Source organism: Callithrix jacchus, chromosome X, assembly GCF_049354715.1.
Source record: "Callithrix jacchus isolate 240 chromosome X, calJac240_pri, whole genome shotgun sequence".
Lineage (NCBI taxonomy): Eukaryota > Metazoa > Chordata > Mammalia > Primates > Cebidae > Callithrix > Callithrix jacchus.
In genome coordinates, this window is record NC_133524.1 from 20048053 (window position 1) to 20065342 (window position 17290).

General features: G+C 44.4%; 1 protein-coding gene across 18 annotated transcripts in view; it reads right to left on the reverse strand.

Moving 5' to 3' along the window:
- Nucleotides 1-17290, reverse strand: part of SH3KBP1 (SH3 domain containing kinase binding protein 1) — a 385481-nt gene that overhangs the window by 33737 nt on the left and 334454 nt on the right. For all 18 annotated transcript variants that reach the window (XM_078364233.1, XM_054251116.2, XM_078364234.1 and 15 more), the window contains one exon: nt 7529-7614. In XM_078364233.1, the coding sequence (XP_078220359.1) occupies nt 7529-7614 (86 nt within the window). The remainder of the gene's footprint in view (nt 1-7528; nt 7615-17290) is intronic.

A 17290-nucleotide genomic window follows, 5' to 3' on the forward strand; every position in this document is an offset into this window, starting at 1 on the left:
AATTCTCCTGTATTGCTGCTTCCAAATCTATCTATTCTTTCCTGATCCTTTCATAAGCAGCTTCATTCTGGCTCTCTCTGCCTCTTACCCCAAGTATCAAATAATCTAATCCTTGACGTCAGTCTTTCCTTCACCTGATTAGTCTCACAAAGCTCCAGCAGTTACTATCTGAATTTTTAGACTTGATCCTGTCACTCTGGTGTACCATCAGCGATCCCCACTGCCTACAGAATACATTACAAATCCATCTCCCTAAAACTCAATCCAGTCCCTACTTAAAATTCCAGGGTGATAGAGTTTGGATATGGGTCTCTACCCAAATCTCATGTTCTGTTGTAATCTCCAGTGGAGATGAGGCCTGGTGGGAGGTGATTGGATCATGGGGCCGGACTTCTCATGAATGGTTTAGTACACCCTTAGTACGGTCCTAATGATGACGGTGAGTGAATTCTCAAGAGATCTGGGTGTTTAAAAGTGTCTGTTCCTCCTTTGCCTTCTGCCATGATTGGAAGCTTCCTGAGGCCTCTCCAGAAGCAGATGCCGCCATGCTTCCTGAACAGCCTGCAGAATCTTCTTTTCTTATAAATTATCCAGTCTCAGATATATCTTTAGAGCAATACAAGAATGAACTAAGAAACAGGATAGCCCTCCCTCCTTCCCAGCACAAACCCTCTACCACAGCCAGGCTGGTCAGCACTCCCCACATGATTTTCCTGCCCACCTCCACTACCCCCACATAAGCAAATCCAATTTCAAGATACAGACAAATCTGTCCTCCTTTATAAAGCCTGTTTCAACAACCAGGGCCCCAGGGAACATTCTCTCCTCTGACCAGCATTACTTTCTACCATTCAGTCATTTATACAGACCTACAGTATTATTTAACTTTTCATTTGCCATCTTAAGGGCCGAAATGGATCCAAAGCCCCTGGAAGGCAGAGTCTGTGTGTGAGGACCTCAGTCTCCAGCCAGCCTTGCATTTGAGTAGTAGGTACTCAATATTTATTGATCACCAGACTGCCAATCCTTATTTCTTACAATGCAAATAAAATATACATTAAATTGTTAACTTGAGGCTGGGCGTGGTGGCTCACACCTGTAATCCCAGCACTTTGGGAGGCCAAGGCAGGAAGATCACTTGAACCTGGGAGTTCAAGACCAACCTGGGCAACATAGGGAGATACTGTCTCTACAAAAATAATTTTTTAAGTAAGCCAGGCATGGTAATGTGCACCTGTAATCCCAGCTACTTGGGAGGCTAAGGTGAGAGGATCACATGAGCCTAGGAGTTGGAGGCCGCAGTGAGCAATGATCACACCGTTGTACTCCATACTTCGTGACAGAGCAAGACTCTACCTCAAAACAAAAAAAATCATAAACCTGAGAAGTTATAGTCTCCTAGGACTAATGTCTTTGTGGCAAAGAGAAAGAGAGAAGCAAACCTCAGCACTGTATTTCTGGGCTCCCAAATATATGCAACTGTGCTTAGTTTCCACAGCCTAAAAAGTTTCTATAGACGAATCCCCCTCATCAATACCCCCAATATTTCCACACTAGCTCGTCAGACTGAAAAACATGTGATTCATATTTTGATGATAGTGATCGCAGACATCTCCAGACCCAAAGAATACAAAGGTCAAACGTCAATGCTTTTAACAAGCAAGGCAGATTATCCTGTATATTCTGGAGGAGGGAGAATACCTCCCTTCCTAATTGACATGAGGGAGATGACAAGACAGCCTCCTGAGGTAGCACATTAGCTTCACCAACCAGCCACCCTGGCTTAAAACAGGGCCCAACTATGAAACTGCAGTGGTAGAACCGGAACTTAGTCAGGCTATTTCTGACAATCTGCTTTCATTCACAGCAGATCATTGGTCTGCCTGCACTTTAAGCAGATCAAAAGCTATAGCAGGCCAGAGTTTCTGTTATTGCTTCAGCCCAAGCTATCAGGTTATGCTTCCTGACCGGGGTTCTCAAGGGCTGAGGATGTAAACGAGCTTGTAGCAACAGGGCAAGTACTTTTGGCATTTACAGTCACAGTCACACATCCTACCTCCAAGCCTCTAAGAGAGCAGACCAGAGACCGCAGGTCAGCAGTTGCAAAGATGCAACTCTATCAGCAGGTTCAGAGGAAAATGGTACCCAAACAAAGGAACAGCAGCAGGTGAGTAGAATGCTCACGTCAGGAGCTCTAGTGCTCTTATAAGGCCTGCCAACCATCGCACATCTGTTTCTAAAGTCAGTGGCCCAAGCAGATGATGCTGGAAAGCTGTCTTCCACAGCAAATCAATCCCTGATGATGCTTGCCAGAGGTTATGGAAGGGGGTGGGCGGAGAAAGATGGGTGTGGCTTAAAAAGGGCAACACAAAGGATCTAGTGGTGATGGAAACGTTCTGTGTCTTGATCCTGGTGGTAGATACACAAACCTACATGTATAATAAAATTGCAGGCTGGGCAAAGTGGCTCACACCTGTAATCCCAGAACTTTGGGAGGCCAAGGTGGGAGGATCACCTGAAGCTAGGAGTTCGATATTAGCCTGGGCAACATGGTGAAACCTGGTCTCTACAAAAAATATAAAAATTAGTCAGGCATGGTGGCATGCACCTGTGGTCCCAGCTACACTGGTGGGAGGGTCACTTAAACCCCGCAGACAGAGGTTGCAGTGAGCTGAGATCGCACCATTGCACTCCAGCCTGGGCGACAGAGCAAGACTCCATCTCAAAAAAAAAAAAAAAATTACAAAGAGCAAAATATACACACAAGTATTAGTAAAACTGGGAAAATGAGTAAGATTCGGGGATCATATCAATATCAATATCCTGGTCATAATAGTGTACTATATAGTTCTGTAAGATGTTACCAATGACATAGATTTCTATAACTTCTTACAACTGCATGTGAATCTATGACTTCAAAATAAAAAGTTCAATTAAAACAAAGTAAATTCTGAAATATAGCCTTCTAAATTATGTAGAATATGAGAGAACGCTGACTTATGACCTCGAAAGGTACAAACAGAAGATGTAAAGCTAAAAAAATTTATACTACTATAGCCATAAAAAAGAACGAGATCCTATCATTTACAACAACATGTTAAGTGAAATAAACCAGGTGCAGAAAGAGAAACAGTGCATGTTCTCACTTATTTGTGGGATCTAAAAATCAAAACAATTGAACTCATGGAGGTAGAGAGTAGAAGGATGGTTACCAGAGGCTGGGAAGGGCAGTAGGGGGACAGGGAGGGGAGGGAGAGGGGATGGCTAATGGGTACAAAAAATATAGTTAGAAAGAATGAATAAGACCCACTATTTGATAGCACAATAGCATGACTATAGTCAATAATAATTTAATTGTACATTTAAAAATAAAGTGTGTAATTGGATTGTTTATAACTCAAAGGATAAATGCTTAAGCTGATGGGGAAAATGTGTTGAAATGAAATCTTGTACACAGTTGCAAGTTTTTCTTAAAGCAGATCACTTTCCTCTTCCCAAGAAATGTGACATCCTGTTGCTAAACAATATAATTTTTTAAATATTTCTATCACTAAATGGCCTTTATATCAAAAAATAAAATAATAAGAAAAAATTAGTCCCTGAATCTCGACTTCTTAAAAGGGTTGTCACCCAGGTCAGACCACCAGTGGTCTTAACAGCACACAGGTGGCCTTACACCCACCCACGCACACCTCCAAAAGGACCTCTGACTTTTATTTACCCAGAGACAGTGTAGCTCCTTCCCATTTACCACATGGCAGTATCCTGACCTTGGAAAAACTCACTCATGTTCTGAACTAAGTGGCAATTACCACACCAAAGCTCATTTAAAACTCAAAGTCAAAAGTGCTGTATCAACAATGAACCCTGCCATCTCATATTTGCACCCACTCACCTTTGTACAAAAAATACACAAATCACTGGAAACTGTGAACATAAGAGCTAATGCCCACTTTTTACAAAAAGGCTTATTCACTATTTCTTTTTATTAGACCTTGCAAGGAATTTCTCCTAAAGCCAAGGAGGGGAAAAGTCCCAAGCACTGTGTTTTAATGTGCGAAGCACAATCATTTCCCTTCTTCTTCTTTTTAAAGAAGAAATCTGTTTATTAAAATTTTCAGGACAGCAAGTAACAGAATAGCTTTAATAGAAAACTACTTATTTGGGCCGGGCGTGGTGGCTCACGCCTGTAATCCCAGGACTTTGTGAGGCCACAGCAGGCAGATCACTAGGTCAGGAGTTCTAAACCAGCCTGACCAACATGGTGAAAGCCCGTCTCTAAAAAAAATACAAAATTAGCTGGTCGTGTTGTTCCATGCCTGTAATCCTAGCTACTTAGGAGGCTGAGGCAGGAGAATTGCTGGATAACAGGAGGGCGGAGATTGCAGTGAGCTAAGATCGAGCCACTGCACTCCAGCCTGGGGGACAGAGCGAGACTCCATCTCAAACAAAACAAAACCGACTTCCTTTTGTTTATATTGGAAACTCTCGAAACCTCAGAACTGTTTTCATGGTTCCTGCCGTCTGTATTAGTTTCCTATTGCTACTGTAACAAATCACCCATCTCATTATGGGGTTGGAGGGTAGAAGTCTCAGGTTAGTCTCAGTGGACTGAAATCATGGTGTCAGCGGGGGTTCGTTCCTCCTCGAGGTCCTAGGCAAGAATGTTTTGTGACCTTTCCTAGTTCTGGTGGCTGCCTGCATTCCTTGGCCCTGGCCATCGGACCACCCTCCAACCACTTCCTCTCTGACTACACTGCTTCCCCCTTGTGAATGTATTGGGCCCACCCAGAAATTCCAGGATAGTCTCTCCATCTCAAGATCCTTAACTCCATCATATGTACAACGTCCCTTTTATCGTGTAAGGTAATAAATTCACAAACTCCAGGGATTATGACATGGATAACTTTGGGGGACTATTATTCAGCTTAGCACATCTCATTTCTTTCTTTTTTTTTTAAATTTGGGCTCTGGGGTACATGTACACGTCCTGCATCCTGCAGGATTGTTGCATAGGTACATACATGCCATGGTGGTTTGCTATCTCCATCACTCCCCTGCCCCCCGTCACCTACATTAGGGCTTTCTCCCAGTGTTATCCCTCTCCATCCTCCCCGCCCCTGCCCCCCTGCTGTCCCTCCCCTCCACCCCACCACCTATCCCTGTGAGTGTTGTTCCCTTCCCTGTGCCTAAGTGTTCTCATTGTTCATCACCTCCCTATGAATGAGAACATGAGGTGTTTGGCTTTCTGTTCTTGTGTCAGTTTGCTGAGAATGATGGTTTCTAGGTTCATCCATGTCTCTGCAAAGGACACAAACTCATCGTTTTTTATGGCTGCATAGTATTCCATGGTGCATATGTGCCACATTTTCCCTGTCCAGCCTATCATTGATGGGCATTTGGGTTGGTTCCAGGTCTTTGCTATTGTAAACAGTGCTGCAATGAACATATGTGTGCATGTGTCTTTATGACAGAATGATTGATAAACCTTTGGGTATATAACCAGTAACTGGATTGCTGGGTCAAATGGCATTTCTATTTCTAGATCCTTGAGGAATCGCCACATTTTCTTCCACAATGGTTGAACTAATTTAGACTCCCACCAACGGTGTAAAAGTGTTCCTTTTTCTCCATATCCTCTCCAGCATCTGTTGTCTCCAGATTTTTTAAGGATGCCCACTCTCACCACTCCTATTCAAAATAGTATTGGAAGTTCCAGCCAGAGCAATTAGGCAAGAAAAAGAAATAAAGGGCATTCAAATAGGAAAAGAAGAAGTCAAACTGTCCCTATTTGCAGATGACATGATCATATATTTAGAAGAGCACATCATCTCAGCCCAAAACCTCCTTAAGCTGATAAGCAACTTGGGCAAAGTCGCAGGATACAAAATCAATGTGCAAAAATCACAAGCATTTCTACACACCAATAATAGACTTAAAGAGAGCCAAATCAAGAATGAACTCCTATATACAACTGCTACAAAGAGAATAAAATACCTGGAATACAACTAACAAAGGAGGCAAAAGATGTCTTCAAGGAGAACTACAAACCACTGCTCAAGGAAATAAGAGAGGACACAAACAGATGGAAAAACATCCCATGCTTATGGTTAGGAAGAATCGGTATTGTGAAAATGACCATATTGCCCAAAGTAATTTATAGAATCAATGCTATCCCCATCAAGCTACCATTGACTTTATTCACAGAACTGGAAAAAACTACCTTAAACTTCATATGGAACCAAAAGAGAGCCCACATAGCCAAGACAATCCTAAGCAAAAAGAATAAAGCTGGAGGCATCACTCTACCTGACTTCAAACTATACTACAAGGCTACAGTAATCAAAACAGCATGGTACTGGTACCAAAACAGAGATATAGACCAATGACACAACAGAGGCCTTGGAAGCAATGCCACACATGTACAACCATCTGTTTTTTGACAAACTGGACAAAAATAAGCAATGGGGAAAGGATTCCCTGTTTAATAAATGGTGTTGGGAAAACTGGCTAGCCATATGCAGGAAGCTGAAACTGGACCCCTTCCTTACACCTTATACAAAAACTAACTCCAGATGAATTAAAAATTTAAACATAAGAACTAACATCATAAAAACCCTAGAAGAAAACCTAGGCAAAACCATTCAGGACACAGGCACAGCCAAGGACTTCATGACTAAAACACCAAAAGCAATGGCAACGAAAGCCAAAACAGACAAATTGGACCTAATTAAACTTAAGAGCTTCTGCACAGCAAAAGAAACAATCATTAGAGTAAACCGGCAACCAACAGAATGGGAAAAAATTTTTACAGTTTACCGATCAAAGGGCTAATATCCAGAATCTACAAAGAACTAAAGCAGATTTACAAGAAAAAAAAACAAACAAACCCATTCAAAAGTGGGCGAAGGATATGAATAGACACTTTTCAAAAGAAGACAAATATGTGGCCAACAAACATATGAAAAAATGCTCATCATCATTGGTCATTAGAGAAATGGATATCAAAACCAAATTGAGAAACCATCTCACGCCAGTTAGAATCACGATCATTTAGCCAGGCGCGGTGGCTCAACCCTGTAATCCCAGCACTTTGAGAGGCCGAGGCGGGTGGATCACGAGGTCAAGAGATCGAGATCATCCTGGTCAACGAGGTGAAACCCCGTCTCTACTAAAAATACAAAAAATTAGCTGGGCATGGTGGCGCGTGCCTGTAATCCCAGCTACTCGGGAGGCTGAGGCAGGAGAATTGCCTGATCCCAGGAAGCGGAGGTTGCGGTGAGCCGAGATTGCACCATTGCACTCCAGCCTGGGTAACAAGAGCGAAACTACGTCTCAAAAAAAAAAAAAAAAAGAATGGTGATAATTTCCCTTCTTTACAAAACTGTAACACTTACAGCCAAGCAAGGGTGCCAGCCTGGCATTTCAATGGCTTTGTTAGTTCTCATCATGCTGGTTGAAAGCAAGCCAGGCTGTGAAGTTCTTTACTAACTCTGCAAAGAGAAGTGAGAACACCATCCTTACTCACCGATGTCATTGCTGCGGTCCGAGAGATCTTTGTCCAGGATGCCAGAAAGCGAACTGCCCGCCAAGTCAATCTTTGGACCGTCACCCCTACATTAAAAACACAAGCCCAGACATTTAATAGTTGGTGTGTGTCCTTGTCATTCTGTCAGTTTTCTTGCTGCACACACATGAAGGAGTGTGCTGCATGTGGAGTGGGTAGCACTGTCGCCTGTGAGGGAGCTGGAGAACCAACAAGCTGACTAGCCACATGGGATGGGGTGCAGACCAGCTGACAGGCTGGATCTGCCCCCTCTCCAGCACAAGTTTTCAAAGATGGCTATTTTAATAATGAATTTTTGCCAATGCACCTCCAGCCACAAACCCTCCTGCAGGGTATACCGGGTGCAGTGTAGGACCTGCTCCTGCCCTGTGGCCAAGTAAACACTGGCTAATGATAACTGGGAGCTTTCTTTTTAAGGAACAAGGAATTTAGCCAATGCTGCTTGTCAAAGGTCAGCTACTTTTAACCTTGAGAAAAAGGTTTTCTGGCCTGGGGCTGTGGCATCAGCCAGGCTGTTGACAGGAGCGAGGTGTCGAGTTGAGAGCTGGCGGCCTGAATGCTGGCGCTGGGGCTCCGGCCTGTAACATTAGAGGGCTCCTGGATGGGTGCCCCATGTTCATCAGGACACGAGTGACTTCCCTCTTATCTGGGCTAGGAGTAGGTCTTTGGGATGAGAACAGGCCTCCAAGATGATGAGAGAAACCCAGCCTTCTCATGCACAAACAGAAGGTTCCTCCAAACTCCTCCGCAAGACAGCTCTTCGGGCCCTTTTGGGGGGATGAGTCACAAATGAGTTTATCCAAGGGCCATGAGAACAGTGAAACAGGAAAAGATCCTTGCCCATAAAATGAGAGAGAGAATCTGAGTAGTTGTTCCCAGCAAAGTAACAGAAATAGTCCATCTCACAGCCCCTGAAGGCCACTGTAGCCTGAAGTTACACCTCACAATGAGTAGTAACAGATTTAGTCAGCAGGCACTTGTCATGTATCACTTGCGCTGGGGGTATTCAGAGGTGGAGTCTACTCGGGAAGGGCTCATGGTCTAAATGGGAGAGAGAGCCAGTCAACCACAGGTTCACATGGCCTAGGCTGTAAGATGCGGGTGTCACAGTCCTATAAGGAGAAAGGACTGGGTCAGTGCAAGATCTGTGAGGCAGAGGGTAGGGGGGCACACAGGGTAGGGGGGCACACAGAGGAGGTGGCGTTACACTTGAGCCTTGGAGGAAAAGGGAGAGAGGACATATTCCTAATAGGTGTGATTGAGCAACAACCCCAACGTAGGTGAGAGTGCCAATGTGGCCAAGGCTCCCAGGACCAAAGCCTGAAGCCCTCAGACAGAAGGGACAGGACAAAGGCTGGCAAGGTTGGTGAACACCTGACTGCTGGGCCGGATACTATGGGGCTTGGTTTACCTGGGAGGCAATGAGGGGCCGAGGGATGGTTGTAGCAGGAGACCTGTACACCTGGTGGTCAGGTCAGGGCAGGTGCTGTGGGTAAACTCCAAACCAGGCAGCTGACAGGGGAGACTGCTGGGTTTTTCACTCAAGAATGGTAGTGAGCAGGGCATGGTGGCTCACGTGTGTAATCCCAACACTTTGGGAGGCCAAGACGGGAGCATCACTTGAGCCCAGGAATTTGGGACCAGCCTGGGCAACATGGTGAAACACCGTCTCTACTAAAAATACAAAAATTAGCTGGGTGTGCTGGTGGGCACCTGTGGTCCCAGCTACCTGGGAGGCTGAGATGGGAAGATCACCTGAGTCCAGGGAAGTTGAGGCTTCATTGAGCTGTGATTGCACCACTGCATTCCAGCCTGGGTGACAGAGTGAGATCCTATCTCAAAAAAGGGGGTGTTGGTGGGCACATGCAGCACAACATCTATATTTTTGTGATGGTAGAAAAGGACCAATGGAAGGAGGTGAGTCCTCAATTCCCAAGTGAACAAGACTACCTCTTCCATCCTCAAGCATCCTTCACCAGAGGAGGGGCAGAGGTGAGAATACCAGGGACCAGGCCTGGGCCTGATGGCTTGGCCTCCACTAGAAAATACAGCTCCAAGACTGTCCTGGGAGTATGCATTATGATGCTAGCTGGGCCCTTTTGAGCTAGGCTGAAATAGAAGTTCAGGTAGAGCATGAACTCCTGTACTTGGAAAGGAGGAGCAGCTTAGGCTTCAGAGAAGGACCCTTATTTCCTGCCTCACCCTAATTTCCTAAGGCTGTGGGCTCCCCGAGGCCAGGTTTCCATAGCAGACTCCTTCTCCATCCTCTGGCCACCCTAGCTTGGACCCCACAGGGCCACTGCCTCTGATAGATCCCGAGCCAACAGGAAGGGCAGGATGAAGGACATTTATTTCAAAATATTTCAGGGCCCCAGCACCCACTAATTTGAAGGTAACCTGAATAAAATGTTTCAGAAATGCAGAATTATTAGCAGAAATGTGTTTTCATTTTCAAGGGTCTTCTTTTCCCCAGATATAAAGAAATACGCTCCTCGGGGCCCTTAAATATTATTATTTGGAACCCACAGAGCCCGGAAGGATTGGGTGCTGCTATCCTTCAAAATAACAGAATAAACACAAATTATACTCATAGCCAGACAGTGCTGTCCTTTTTGGAACACACCAAGGACTGAAACTTATAAGAACACATGTCCTGCCCAGGAGAGAGAACACTCAGGCAGTGAGTCTAGTGAACTCTACTCGGAATTTTTTTTTTCCAGTCCAGAGGGAAAGATGGTTTGAGGTAGCACCCACCCTGTGGGCAGCTGGGATTAAGTCAAAGGGGCTGCTGGTGGAGAGATGAAGTTTTGCTCATGAGTTAATCACATGTATCTCAGAACAACTCAGCAGTTTCTGAACATGTGGCTTATTTGTGTATTATGATTTGTTAATCTGGGATCTGCTGTTTCCTTCTGTGATATGACAGCTGGAAGCTTCCAGTCAAATGTGAGCCTGTCTGCAGAAACTGTAGAGGACCCTACTGCGCATTACTGTGCTCGTCTCACCTGGGGCTTTATTACTTTACTGCCCTTATTTTCCTTTTATTGCCATTGTCAACTATTTTATTCTTTTATATGTTAAAAAAAATTTTTTTTGAGACTGTCTCATTCTGTCACCCAGGCTGGAGTGCAATGATGCAATCTTAGCTCATTGCAACGTCTACCTCCCAAATGGGTTTTACAAAACAGTATTTTTCTGCAGTGTTATCTGTAATGCAGAAAAACTGAAAAGAACTGGAATCTTTCATAAATAGGAAAATACTTGAATAAACCATGATATTTGATGGACTTTTATACAGCCATGTGAATGATATTTATAAATGTCTTATACTAACAAGAACGAATGCTTATGTTGCAATGGTAAGGGACAAAGGCAAGTTAAAAACAACACACACAGCAGCGCACATACACCCATGTGCCCTCCTGACATATTAGGAAGAGCGATTTTAAGACTGAAAGAATATTTACAGTGGTTACTCCTGGGTAGTCTGATGGGTAATTTCTACCACCCAGATTAGCAGCTGGAACATGGCAGGGGCTCAGAAAACATCTGTGGAACTAGAGAACATTTGCCAGATTTTCTGAAATGGGAATGCATTATGTATTTGCACAATAAATACACTTTTCCCTCAATACCTGAAGTCGTATGCTGTTCAAGATGATCACATCTATGGAAAACTGGTAGAAAACAAACCAAATCATACATACGAAAAAGATGAGATTCATATTCTCTCTCTCCCTCTCTCTTTCTTTCTTTCTTTTCCTGAGATGGATTCTTATTCTGTCACCCAGGCTGGAGGGCAGTGGCACGGTCTCGGCTCACTGCAACCAACCTCTGCCTCCTGGGTTTCAGTGATTCTCCTGTCTCAACCTCTTGAGCAGCTGGGATTACAGGCATGTGCCACCACATCTGGCTACTTTTTATATAGAGACAGGGTCTCACAATGTTCGCCAGGCTGGTCTTGAACTTCTGACCTCAAGTGATCTGGCCGCCTCGGCCTCCCAAAGTGCTAGGATTATAGGCATGAGACACTGTGCCTGGCCTAAAGTTTACTTTTAATAGTATCAACTACAGACTCCTCTAATTCAGGCAGCTCATGTTCTCTCTCCTTTCCTACCAATAGTATCATCAAGGTAAAAGCTGAGATTGCCTGGGTCCTGCCTCACAAACTCTTCTTTAAGAATCACCCAGGCAGTAGGTGCCCCATGAGATCATCTCTCCTGGGAACTGATTTGTGGGGCAGGCATGGAGTTATGAATCCTAGACTTAAAGATCCAGGCCAGGTGTGCTATATCTAAACCTGCTGTTCATCACCCTTGTGACTTTGGCCAGGTTACTGAACCTCTCTGGAACTTGGGTGCTTCATCAACAAAACAACTGGTGGGCTAGCTTGAACAGGATCACCTCTGAGAGGTATTCTAAAGCTCTCATTCCATAATTTCGACATTACAGAAATGTTAGAGTCTGGGGTGGGGTTGGGGTGGAGATGGTCCTATGAGTTGTGGGCAAATTCTGGGACATTTCATCATCTCCTTTGCCTCCAGATCTTCATGTCTCTGGTCAATGTTGGGAATTCCTTCCCTTCCCACTTGACTTGAGCAAATGTAACTCATCCTTTTAGCACTCAGAGATCCACCGCTCTTCCTCATGTTTCCTATATCACACCCCTGTATCCCAACTCTTACCACAGCATTTCATATTTATATATGTACCTAGTAATCTTCCCCACTTATTCTTCAGAATGGCATTTTGTTACATTTTTTTTCTCCTAGTATAATGTGTTATACATGTATGTATGCCAAAAAGCTTTTGTTTAACTAAATAAATAAGCTAACATTATGATATTTCTGGGCCTTGTACACCTCAGGAAATAATCTGTGGATAAATTATATTCTTGATACAGTGTGGGTGGCTTACAAACAACAGAAGTTTATTCTCACAGTTCTGGAGGCGGGGAAGTCCAAGGTCAAGGTGCTGGCAGATTCTATGTCTGGTGAGGGCCCAGCTTCCTGATTCACAGAGGACACCTTCTTCTTCTTGCTGTGCCCTCACGTGGTGGAAGGGCGAGGGGTTTCTTTCATAAAGGCACTAAGAGACTCATGAATGGGTTCATGAGGGCTTTGCTCCAACGACCTAATCACCTCTCAAGGGCCCCACCTCTTATTCTGTCCCTCCGGGATGAGGATTTGGACGCATGAATTTGCGGGAGGGGGAGGTATAAACATTCAGACCACAACACCTCCATTCTCAAAGTGTTTCTCATACTTGAGTAATGTGTCAACACTTTTTAAACAAAAAACAAATTCTTGCAGATCTCCATGTATATGTCTATTATGGGCTAAATTGTGTTCTCTTAAAATGTATATGTTGAAGTTGTAACCTCTCAATATCTCAAAATGTGACCATATTTGGAGACGGGGCCCTTTAAAGAGGTGATTAAGTTGAAATGAGACTGTCAGAAGACGTATCAGAAGAAACAACCCTGCTGACACCTTGATCTTAGACTTCTAAACTCTGCAAATGTGAGGAAACAAATTCTATTGTTTAAGCCACTCAGACTAATACAACATCCCTGTTTGAGAAATCATAAGAAACAAAAAGCAGCCCATGACAATGGCTATCAATGGAAAACTGTTGGTACAAGGGCATTTTTTTTCTTTGCAACTGTTAAAATTATAAAGAATACCACATAAATGAAAAACAAGGGTGCAAATTGCTTGTAGCTACTAGAAGCTCTATGCCCAATTTTAGGAGCATTGTTCTAATGGCACTGGATAAAAGGAAAAAACTATTATGTTCCAAGTTGGCCAAGGTAGCTGCCCCTCGAGTGGCATTTAATGTGACCTGGGGTGAACCCTTGTCAGGGAGGGGCTTCTAACTCAGGAGCATGTTTTACATCTCTGGGATTTGCCTGCAGGCACAAGGGACTGTTCTGAAGAAACAGGAACTAATCATCCCTGAGCAACTCTCCAGATTCTAAAGCACCAGCCACATGTTGATAGGGAGGAGACTGGGATCCCTCCAGTCTTTCCAACTGAGCCCTGATCCCTCATGCCAAGTGCCAGGCACAGGCTTAAGTTGAAATGATCTTCGACACAGGGCCAGAAGCAAGCCTATTTTGAAAACACAGTAGGTGAAGTTTAAAAAAGGTTCTGATCCTTCCAAGTAGGGAAGCTGCAGCTGGTGTTTTGACAGTGTTCAGACTGTGGGTGTGTAAGCACTTTACAATGTCTATTTGTAAATGCCTTTCACTGTATTTATAGACTCTTACAACAATGCTAATGAATTTCACTTCTGAAAAATACCAGAATTTCTGAAATTCTGTGAAGCATGTGTCTGGAGCGGATGACACCCAGTGACGATGCAGCCCCTCAATGGTCCCTGTTCTTCTCAATCTGCCCAGCATGTGGGTACCATTTGGCAAAAGGGATGTTGTTAAGTTCAGAGGAAAAAGAAAAAGCCCATTCTTTTGTAATTTGCAAGCTCCTGCAAGTGTTTTTATCTGGTGGGTTTCTGTGCCCACAGTTGTTAACTAAAAGGAGAACATAAGAGAAGTCAGGTGATATCACCATACATCCAAAGGCATCAGAACAAAGTTGCCCTTGTTTCTAATTTCTAAATCAAAGTAATGCAATGTTCTCATATTTTACCTAGCAGTTTTCATTATGGACACTTAGGACACATGACTTGGATAGGCAAGTACCAGCTAAGAGTCTCCTTGTTTTACTGAAATAGGAACCTAAATCACAGAGAAGAGACCGATGAGCCCAAGAACCCCGGCAGGCATAAGTAGAACCTATGATCCCACAGAAATAACAGCAGCTCACCTCGTTTGAGAATGAAAAAAGAAAAAAGAAATAACAGCAGCAGCCACTGTTTACTGAATGCCTATCATGTGCTAGGCACTAGAATAAGTACTTTAAAAAAAAAAGAAACAAAGTCTTACTCTGTTGCCCAGGCTGGAGTGCAGTGGCATGATCACAGCTCACTGCAGCCTTGAATTCCTGGGCTCAAGTGATTCTCCTGCCTCAGTCTCCTGTGTAGCTGGGACTACAGGTGCATGCCACCATGCATGGCTATTTATTTATTTATTACATTTTTTGGAGATGCGGCTCTCACTATGCTGCCCAGACTGGTTTTAAACTCCTGGCCTCAAGCAATCCTCCAGCCTCAGCCTCCCAAGTCACTAGGATTACAGGCATACTTTAAGTACTTGATCCTCACAACCACCCCTTGATGTACCTACTATGCCCAGGCCCTTGAGTGAAGGGCTCATTGCCCCCACTGCCCGCTGGGAGTGCTGTCAGCAAGCAGCTGCCAGTTGTCAGCTCTTCCAGGGACCATCTCAGCTGCAGAGAGGCTCCTCAGCCAAGGCACTCCCTCCCCTCCAGGGCAGTCCACACCCCATGGTATCAGTCTTAGCCATCTAAGTCCAACATGAGATGACTCAGATGGGTTGTTTTAGCTCCAAAACTTCCTGTGGATTTGGCCAAGGCTTTCTGAGCCAGTGTCACATTATGACTTCTCCCTCCACCCAATCCTGCTTCCTTCTCGCTTCATAGGTACTGGACCCTAAAACATATCTTCATACTAAATGCTGGCTCAGGGTTTGCCTCCTGGAGAACACTACCTGTGACACCCTTGTTTTCATTTATATAGATAAGGAAACTGGGGCTCAGTGAGATTAAGTCACTTGCTGAATAAGGGCCATAAAAGCAGTAAAGTGGCAGGGTCTAGATTTGGGCCTATTAAGTCCAACTCCAGAGCCCAAGCTCTTGACTCCTTCTCAAGCTGCTTTAGTCAGCCTTCTGGTCTTGCAGGCTGGGGATCTGGCCTTGGGGACAGTGAGCCATCGAGGATGCCAGGAAGCCTGTGTTACCCCGGCTCACTGCCAGCTAAGTAAATTACCTTTGCCTCTCTCAGCTTAAAAGTACTAACAATAAACAAAAATCATGCACTCAACCTATCCAGAGGAACCTGTTCTTCCCACTCAGACCCAAGATATAAGATGGGGCTTGTTTACAGATGGGAATGTGGAAGATGCACTATGTGCATCTCTTGAGACCATGAGCTCAGCCAGTGGCATGGCCCAATTTAGCCCAAGTTGGGACAGTTAAGCCAAGACATGTGGTACGGACAAGGTGTTGAAATGCATAGGAAGCCAAGGCCAGCAAACAAACAAATAAATTAGCAGCAAAACTAACAGCAGCTATACACACACACACACACACACACACACACACACACACACACACACACACACAGAATCCACAACTTTTTGGAGGTGAGCAAGAATGAAGGGACAAAGAGCAAATCTACCAATTCCTACTGAACCAAAGATTCTAAGTCCATATGGTGACTCTGGCAGTCCTCCCAAGGCCCTGTGCCCCAGAAAGGAGATGCAAGTGTTTGGGCTTCAACTGCCTATAAAATTTTACAGGGGGGAAAGAAAACTGGGAAAAAAGGAAAGGAAAAGAAACAGAAACACCCCATTGCCTGTGCTTAGGAAACCACTGAGGCACACACCACACATCCTCTATTTTTCATCACTTTTCATTGCATTGGGAATAGATGATAACGGATGTCAAATGTGCAGACCCTGGAGAAACCACTCGAATTATCATATCTTCTTTTTCTATGACTTTTTATTTTATTTCAATAGCTTTTGGTGTACAAGTGGTTACATGGATGATTATAGAGCAGTGAAGTCTGAGATTTTAGAGCACCTGTAACCTGAGTACCTATCTTCTTTCTCCAACTCTGCAACCTTGTTTATCATTCCATCCTAGTGTAAAACTACTGTGTCTCACTGTTTACCTCTGTGGCCCTGTCCAGTCACGTGCCTTAGGATGTGAGGCCAGCGCAACTGAGTGCTCCCTTGCTGCTCTCCTGGCTGCCCGCTCGTAACATCTCAGACTTCAGCTCTGATTGTTAAAGCTGCGTAGAGAGTACCCAGCTGAAGCCCCCATTTTATTACAGACAAAGGTCCTGTGCTCTGATAGTGGGAAGTGATATACCCAAGACCACCTAGTTGACTGGTGACAGAGCTGAAACCAGATGGAAAGTTCCTCATGCCAAGCCAGTTCAATCTTTTCCTACCACATTTGGGATGACAATAATGTAAGTGAGCAACCGCATGCAGGTTTTATGTTCCAAGAGATGTTTTCCTCTCAAATCAACAATGACAAGAGGGCTCCGCCCATCTGTGAAGATGGCAGATGTGAAGCCAGTCCTTCAGAAGCATTCTGCCTGGGGAGGAATGTTATTGCCTATGGAACTTGGATGCTTCCATCAGGAAAGGACAAAATGGGAGTATCAGTAACCTCAGTTTCCTTTGCTCCTCAGATGGAGGGCAGAAGGAGCCTCCCTCCCTTTCCCAGAAATCCAAATTCAAAGGTCCTGCTGTTATCTGCTATGAATCCACACATACTTGCCTGATAGCTAAAAATGTCCCAGGAATCCCAGGCATTTTTGGATTGAAAAAGTGGTCCCATTTAAATGTGGGACAACGAGAGGGAGGCCAGGGGCACAAGAGGCAAAAACCAGAGTGGTTTTCCTGGCAGCTCTCCCCTTGCGTTGTGTGTCCTTGTCTGGCTAAGCACAAACAAGCTTGGCTATTTATAGACAGTGAAGACATGCTGGGAGGTGATGGGAAAGTGCTCACTCAATTCCCCTCCAAATTTCTGTTCTTTGTGCAGACTGCAAATATATCTGGAAGCAGGA